The sequence below is a fragment of the Gracilinanus agilis genome, chromosome 1, assembly GCF_016433145.1.
Source record: "Gracilinanus agilis isolate LMUSP501 chromosome 1, AgileGrace, whole genome shotgun sequence".
Lineage (NCBI taxonomy): Eukaryota > Metazoa > Chordata > Mammalia > Didelphimorphia > Didelphidae > Gracilinanus > Gracilinanus agilis.
Window position 1 is genome coordinate 750002211 of NC_058130.1, and position 8664 is coordinate 750010874.

General features: G+C 43.2%; 1 protein-coding gene across 2 annotated transcripts in view; it reads right to left on the reverse strand.

Annotated features, from left to right (window-relative positions):
* The window catches only part of AACS (acetoacetyl-CoA synthetase), an 86987-nt gene extending 79263 nt beyond the window's left edge, over window positions 1-7724 (reverse strand). For both annotated transcript variants that reach the window (XM_044658734.1, XM_044658733.1), the window contains exon 1: window positions 7592-7724. In XM_044658734.1, the coding sequence (XP_044514669.1) occupies window positions 7592-7724 (133 nt within the window). The remainder of the gene's footprint in view (window positions 1-7591) is intronic.
* Between the last annotated feature and the right edge of the window lie 940 nt (window positions 7725-8664).

Below are 8664 nucleotides of genomic sequence, written 5' to 3' on the forward strand. Positions count from 1 at the left end.
GCTTACCACTCTTCTACCTTGGAGTCAATAACAATATTGATTCTAAAATGGAAAGTAAGGTTTGGGGCTGGGGGGGAGTAACAGGGTCTTTTGACTGATCTGTAAAATGAGAGAATAAGAATTTTGGAAAGGTAAGTTGGAGACAGGGAATAAAGAGTTTTAAAAGCCAAAAGGAGGAATTTATATCTGATCTAAGATGCAATAAGAATCACTGAAATTGAGGGAGTAGAGTAGTGGCACAGATAAGACTTGCACTTTTGTAGTTGTGTGGAAGACAGACTGGAGAGGGGAGAAACTGGAGGCAGGAAGACCAATTAAAAGGATATTACAGGGGGCAGCTGGGTAGCTCAGTGGATTGAGAGCCAGGCCTAGAGACGGGAGGTCCTAGGTTCAAATCCGGCCTCAGACATTTCCCAGCTGTGTGACCCTAGGCAAGTCACTTGACCCCCATTGCCTACCCTTACCACTCTTCCACCTATAAGTCAATACACAGAAGTTAAGGGTTTAAAATTAAAAAAAAAAAAAAAAAAAAAGGATATTACAGGGGGCTCTCAATCAATGGATTGAGAGCCAGGCCTAAGTTCAAATCTGACCCCAGACACTTCCCAGCTGTGTGACCCTGGGCAAGTCTCTTGACCCCTCCCCACCCCATTGCCTACCCTTACCACTCTTCTGCGCCTTGGAGCCAATACATAGTATTGAATCTAAGACAGAAGGTAAGGGTTTAAAAAAAAAAAAAGGATATTACAACAGTGCAAATGAGAAGTGATAAGAGCCTGAACTAAGGTGTGAGTGTGTGAGAAGGGGGCAAAAGCAGGAGCCATTGTGGAAGTGGAAATAATAAGATTTGGCAATAGGTTTTTTATACATTGGATAAGGGAGAGTGAGGAGTCAAGGATAACAACAAGGTTGTAAATCTGAGAAAAAGGAAGAATAGTAGCACTCTCAACCCATGTATAAGTTCAAAGAAGGGTGGGTTTGGGAGGCAAGAAAACCACTTCTGTTTAGAACAATTTGCACCTGAGATGTCTCACCTGCCCAACTGTAATGTCTTCTTGCTCTGTGAGGGCAAGGATCTATTTTGGCCTGAGTCTCTAGAGCTTAGCACAGTGCCTACCACTTAGTAAACACAAGATAAATGCTAGTTGGATGACTGACTGTCCTTCCCATAGTTACCAGCGATCTCCTAATTGCCAGACCTGACAGTTTCTTCTCAGTCCTTATCCTTCTTGACCTATCTGCAACATTTAACACTGCTGACTTTCCTCTCTTACTGAATGCTTTTTTATGGATTTTTGTGACACTTCTCTCTCCTGGTCCCTTCCCTACCTATCTGATCACTTCTCAGTCTCCTTTGCTGGCACATCCTATTATGTATACATTTTTTTTTAAATAGTTACAGTTAACAGGGATCTTTTGATGGCTTCTGTTTATTTTAATCAAAGCCACTATGGTTACCTGCTTGAAAAGGATATGAAAGAAATGCTGTATACTCTTGGTCTTCATCTTTCCTGAGCTCGTTAATAAACTGCTTTAATAAATTAGTACTCCACAAATCTTGCTTTTGAAGAAAATTAGCAGATACCTCAGAAGATGAAGAAAACCATGAAGCATTGCAGGGAGAAGCGCTGGGAAACAGATTGTTGCTCTCAACACCTACAGTGAAATTGGAGTCAAAAATCATGGAAGGAAACATTGGCCTGATAGTACACAACAGAGCAATGGTGGATGTAGAAAGTCTCTTGCAAAAACTACATTAGAGTAAAAAAGTCAGAGCAGAAATAGAACAGAAATTCCAGCTACTAGACGATGAAATAAGTGAGGAAGAGAAGACTATTTTATATTTAGAAAATTCAAACAAAACCTAAATTGTGAACTCAGAAGGGATCTGAGGTCAGTTACAAAAAAACCTGAAGACTTCAGAAAATGCCAATTTGAGATAATCAAAAATTTATCCACAGGGGGCAGCCAGGTAGCTCGGTGGATTGAGTCAGGCCTAGAGACAGGAGGTCCTGGGTTCAAATCTGACCTCAGACACTTCCCAGCTGTGTGACCCTGGGCAAGTCACTTGACCCCCATTGCCCACCCTTACCACTCTTCCATCTAGGAGCCAATACACAGAAGTTAAGGGTTTAAAAAAAAATTATTCACAATTATGGAGGAGATTCATTTTGTTTTTTAAAAAAAGGATAATATGAAGAATGAAGACAAAGATCAAAAATTCAAAGAGAATAGTTCGAATACATGATAAAATTTGTTTTTGAGAAGAATGGTGTCACATAATGTAATATATAAATCATGAAACCAGAATGTTTAAAAGTGATGCATGTCTGATTTTAGTAGTACAAAATGTTAATTCAAAAGATGTATCAAGTTTTATGAATGTTGTTTCTGCTTTTGCAAACCCCTTGTAATTCATAGTTTTCAATTTATTAGACCCACTTTCAGTGAAATAATTTGTAAAAAATTTTAGGCTGAATTTTGTTACAATTTTAACCATAATAATGTTCATCAATTTAAAATATATACACACATATATGTATGTATACATGTTTATGTGTACATCTCTGTATGCATGTATATGTATTTTGTAGCTCTGTGTGTATGTATTTTTCTTAATATATATCAAAATTCCTGGTCATGAGTATAGCCCAAGACCTTGCCCTTGGTCCTCTTCTCTCTCCATATTCTCATCTGACCTTTCTAATGGGGGAGATAGCATGCAAACAATTATATACTAAAAGATAGGGCAAATAGAAGATAATTTCAGAAGAAAAGAGGTGAGAATGGCCTCCTGCAGAAAAGATGTCCTGAAAGAAGCCAAGAGGGAGAACATTCCAGGTCTGGAGACAGCCAGTGAAAAGGAACAGTCAGGAGATGGAATATCATGTGAAGACAGCAAGGAAGCCTGTATATCTGCATCACAGAGGTGTGGAGGGGGAATAAAGTATAAAAACACTAACAAGGCAGGAAGGGACCAGGGGGCGAATGGCTTTAAATACCAAATGAAGATTTTATATTTGATCCTGGAGATAAAAGAAAGTCTGGGGGTTTAATGAATGCAAAGATGCTATGAAGGTAAAAATGAAAAGATTTGACAACAGACTAGATATAAGGAGTTGAGGATAACACTGAAGATGGCTGGGTGACTAGGAGGATGGTGATGCTCTGGACAATAATACTTAAGTTGGAAAAGGGAAGGGTTTGGGGTTGGGAAACTAAAGAGTTCTGCTTTAGATAGATATGTGGAGTTTTAGATACCTGTAAGACATCTAATTTGAGATGTCCAAAAGGTGTTCAGTGATGTGGAGCTAAAATTCAGGAGAGAGTTTAGGGCTTCATATATAGATCTGGAAGTCATCTGCATAGAAATGATAAATGAACTCATGGGAGCTGATAAACTCAGTAAGTGAGACAACATAGAGAAAGAAGAGAAAAATATTCAAGATGGACTCTTGGGTCACCAACTGTTAGTATGTTTGTATGAAGATCCCTGAAGGAAACTAAGAAGGCATGGTCAAGCAATTAGAAGGAGAATCCAGAGAGAGCAATGTCAAAAATAGAAAATATCTGGGCAACTGGTTATCACAGTGGATAGAATGCTGGGCCTAGTCAGGAAGACTCATCTTCCTAAGTTTCAATCTACCCTCAGACACTTCCTAGCTATGTGTCCACAGATAAATCACTTAACTCTGATGTGTCCACAGATAAATCACTTAACCCTGATGACCTCAGTATCTATAAAATGAGCTGGAAAAGGAAATTGCAAACCACTCTGCCAACAAAACACTAAATTGAGGTAATGAAGAGTCAGACATGAAACAACAAAAGAAAATATCCAGGAATAGATAGTGTCAAAGATTGCAAAGAAGTTGAGAAGGACAAGGATTGAGAAAAGACCATGAAGATTTGACAATTAAGCGATCAATGGTATCTTGGGAGAAAATATTTTCAATTGAGAAATGAGGTCAGAAGTGAAATTACACAAGGCTTGGAAGTGAGTAAAAAGAAGTGGAGGCACAAAAGTGTATATAGTTGGCTTTCCCAAAAGCATTAATCGAAAAGATGAGAACAATACAGTTATCAGGAATAGGCATTCAACTAAATAACTCCTATAAATATTAATATTTAATCAATACCCTTACAATACAGATTCAGAATGACCACATAGAACAGAGACATGCAAGGCAAAGAAGCTTTCTCAATAAAGGAGCCTTAGCAAGTTTTATTTTGTGATACTTCACAAGGAAAGAAAGGGACTTGGGCTGACATTAATGTTAACATTCTTATCAATGTAAATGGTCAAAAATATAAAAGGGTACTTTTCTTTCTTTAAAAATAAAAAAAAAAAGAAAGTTTACCTATTGTCTTAGAATCAATACTGAGCATCACATCCAAGGCAGAAACAGTAAGGTCTAGGCAAATAGGGTTAATTGACTTGCCTAGGGTCACACAACTAGGTAAAGGGGCACTTTTCAAAGGAAGAAATCTAAACTATCTACAACCATATAAAAATACTCCAAATCACTAATAATTACAAAACTGGAAATTAAAGCAAGCAGGAGGTTCCAACTCACACTCCTAAGATTGGCAAAGATGACAAAAGAAAAAATTTTAAAATGTTGGTGGGACTAGGAGAAAACAGGCTCAATCCTGCACTGTTTCTTCAGCTAAGAACTGGTCCAGCCTTTTTGAAAAAGTAATTCATAACTATACCCCAAAAGCCACTAAAGTAGGCATACCTTTTGACTCAGCTATAACACTATTACACCTATCCCCTAAAGGTATCAAAGGAGGAAAAGGACATATATATTAAAGGAATATGTATGACAGCTCTTTTCATAGTAGCCCCCTTGCCCCAGGAGAGGAAGACAGGCAGTAACAGAGAGGGAAGAGGCTGAAATGGTGGGGAAAGGTCTCTGGAATGAGCTGTGAGCAGAAGTTGCACTCAAACTTCATTTCCTAGACAATTTCAGCCAGAATACTTGGCCCAGGGGTAAGACAGAATATGTCCTGGTTCTCTAGTTCTAAAAAGACAAAATTCAGATAATACAGGAACTAGAATAGTCTAGATCACAGGTATCAAACACCCAGGAAATATCCAACCTCACCCCAACTCCTGAGTGGGGCCAGAATCAGATGAAAATATAACTGGGAAATATTTAACAAAATAAATAAAATTGATATTACATTTTAAAACCAAATCCATATGCAGCCCTCAGGAAGCCCTCTGCACAGATTAGTGGCCCCTCTTTTCTATTTGATTTTTCTAATATTATGAGTTTCCATTGTCATATATTGACTTAGAAGGCCACAAGTTAACTGTTGTCTACTTTGTATTATATTTTTATTTAGTTGTTAATTTCTCCCAATAATATTTTGATCCAGATTGGACAGTACTTAGGAGTTTTGTTGGCTTCAAGCTGGCTCAATGGAAATGTAAGGACAATTTGCTCTGAGAGAAGTAACTCTCCTAATAAGCCTGGCACTCTCAGATCCCTTCCAGGTCTGGGATTCTAGGGCTGAAGTTCCAACTCATCCATTTGCAGAGCCTAATACCCTATCCCAATCCTAAAGGATGGTTGGGAAAGTACTTTGTCTAGGCACGCAAAAGAACCCTAAACTTGGAGTCTGGATACTCAAGTTTGAGTCTTTGTTCTGCTATTTTACCTGCATGATCCTAGAGGACTTCTCATCCCCACAAGGAAAAGGTGTTTTTTTTTCCCCTCTAAAAACAAGGGGATTCTCTCCCAACTATAGATCGCAAGATCCCTTTGGACCCCAAATTTAATAAAGTAGAAAAAGCACTAAATGCTAAAAATGAGAGGATAGACTGGAAGGGCTCCAAAGTCCCTTCTGGCTCTGACAATCTATATTCTAATTCTAAGGTCTTTTCAAGCTCTAAAGGATTCTAGGTCCAAAGGGACAGCCAAGTCTGAATAAGTAATATTCACAGAATTTCAGAGGATTGGGGCCCAACCAATACATATAACAAGAGAAAATTGAAGCTTAGAGTGCCTTCTCCTACATATAAAGAGTCTAACCCAGCCACCTCCTCTCAGGCCAAACCCCCAGTTGTGGACTGTGGCCTAAGACATATGTCACACATTCATAGTCTCCACTCACCAAGGACAGGTGCCCAGAAAATGGTCCCTCTAACTGAGCCAAGTCAAGAGATGGAAGGTCTTGGGTTCAAATATAACTGTCCCTTAACCCCCCACTGCCTAGCCCTTATCTCTCCTCTGCCTTGGAACCAATACACAGTATTGATTCTAAGACTGAAGGGTTAAAAAAAAAAAAGAGGAAAAGAGGAATAAAGAGACAGGCACAGAGTGTTTCCCCAGCCCCATGGAATAAATATAAGCCTCACTCCTCCCTGCCTAGGAAAGCCTTCACAAACCAAGCTGGAGTCTATAGAGGGTGGGGATACACCCTTCTAAAGAGGATGGAACAGGCACTTTTCACAGTCTTTCATCCCTCAATCTGGAGCCTTCACTCTCCAAGAATTAGGGGAGAGGGAGGAAAGACACCAAAGCTTGAGGGCCCCATATATCTGCTGGCACCCTTCCTGCTCCATCTCCAGGCATGCTTCCTCCATCACCATCACTTATTCATCCCTAATCAAGAGCAGCTGAGAGATGGAGCTATTTTCCACTCAAACTTCCAGGGCCCCTTAACAGCCCATCATCTCCAACACTGACAGTGCTGACAAAGGAGAGAAGCTGAGGTATGGGCATGCTCACAGGAACCCTCACCAAGTGCAGGGAAGGAAGAGGAAGTGCCTGTCCCTGCCACTTAGCAAAAAAGACAAATACAGTAGCCTTAGGCCACTCTGTTCATCTGTACACTTCCTCCCTCCATACCTGCAATCTGGGAGGGTCAACATTAGGAAAAACTGAGATACTGAGTCAAAGGGATACAAATCCTCATCCTGAGACAATGTTCCCGACCTTTGGGTACCTGCCTGTCTCTAGTTCCTACCTCCCAGTTCTGCTCACATTGAGTTGACAGGTAGGGAAACTGATGCATAGAACCAGTGTTTTCCAAACATACCCTCTTCTCTGGTTCTTCCCTCTCTACAATGACTGTAAGGTAAACAGGCACAGAGAGGAGAAAGATTCTACACTTAAATACTCCTCTCTCATTGACAGGAGGGTAAGCTGAGGCAAACAGGGGCAGGCTTCTATGCCTTCTCCTGTGGGCTGGCAGGAGATTAAACTGAGGCACAGAAGGGCAAGATTCTCACTAACTCTTTTTCTCTTGGCTGACAGGAAGGCAAACTGAGGGAGAGAGGTAGGAATCTATACCTACAACCCTCTCCTGAGGGCTAGCAGAAGGGTAAACTGAAGAACAGAGAAGGTGGATTCTATACTCACATCCCTCTCCCTCACACTAAAAAGAGGTAAACTGAGGCACAAAGGTGGGAAGGATCTACACTTATACACCTCACCCTCATGCTGACAGGAGGGTAAAGAAGCACGGAGGCAGGGTTCTCCGCCTCAGCCCCTCCCCCTCACGCTGTCAGGAAGGTAACCTGAGGCCCGCCCCCGCCCGTTCCTCCCCTCCTGGTAGCCCTGACCCGGCCCCTCACCCAACACGGGCCCGCGGCCGCAGCGCACAGCCGCCCGGAAGCGGTCCATCTGCGCGTTCCTCTTGCCGTCGGGCTCCCACATCACCTGCGCCTCCATGATTTCCTCATGGCCGGCCCGCGCCTCCTTGGACATGGCTACGGCTCCGGGGCCCGGCCCGTGGGCCCGGGCGCCGACAGCCGGGGTCGCGCGCCCTCACTCCCCTCCCTCCCTCACGCCCCCTCACAGAAGGAGACAGAGCCGGGTGCGCGTGCCCGCCTGTCTGCGTGCGCGTGCCCAGGCCTGGACCCCCGCCGGCCCCTCCCGGATCTCCGCAGCGGCTGCGGCGGCGGCGGTAGAGGTGGGAGCGGAGAGAGCTGGAGTTGCGCACGAGGCCACCAGGAGAAACGCGATCCCGAAGATCGCTCGACAGCTGAATGAACCGGCTCCTTCCGCCGCCCCAGTCAAATCAACCCCCTCCGCCCCGCCCCCGGGAGCCTCTGGCTCCGCCCCCTGGGGTATTGGCCCCACCTAATGGTTTGTGAGAAATGTAATCTTCCGCCACCTGAGGGTAGGAGAAAAAAGTACCCCATGCGTCACGTCACGCCCCGTCACGCCCCGTCACGCCCCACCCCAAGAGGCGGAATGAATGAAGGCGCCCTGCCTACCCAGCTTGCTTGTTTCCCTGCCTGCCTGCGGGCCAGCCGGATTACTGCATCCATCCACCGTTTCCTTCCAGGACCTGGGAGATGGGGAGGGAGCGAGCCCGAGGACTCTGGTTCAAGTCTCCACTCCGCACGATCTGTTCTCGCTTCCCGGAGGAAATAATAATTCCCATTTCTAGAGCACCTTCTAAAGTTAAAAAAACAATTCCCGCTTATAAAGTGGGTTAGCCTTTATTAATAAGAGCCAGTGTTTACACAGTGCTTTCAGGTTTGCAAAGCGATTTACAAATATTATTCCTTTTGGCAGTTGAAGACCTGGATGCAAATCTCCACTCTGCAACATACTATGTGACCACAGGCAGCTCTCCTATAACCTCCACTTGCCTCAATTTCTTCTACAAACTCAGTCTAATAACCTCTCCTTCCCAGAG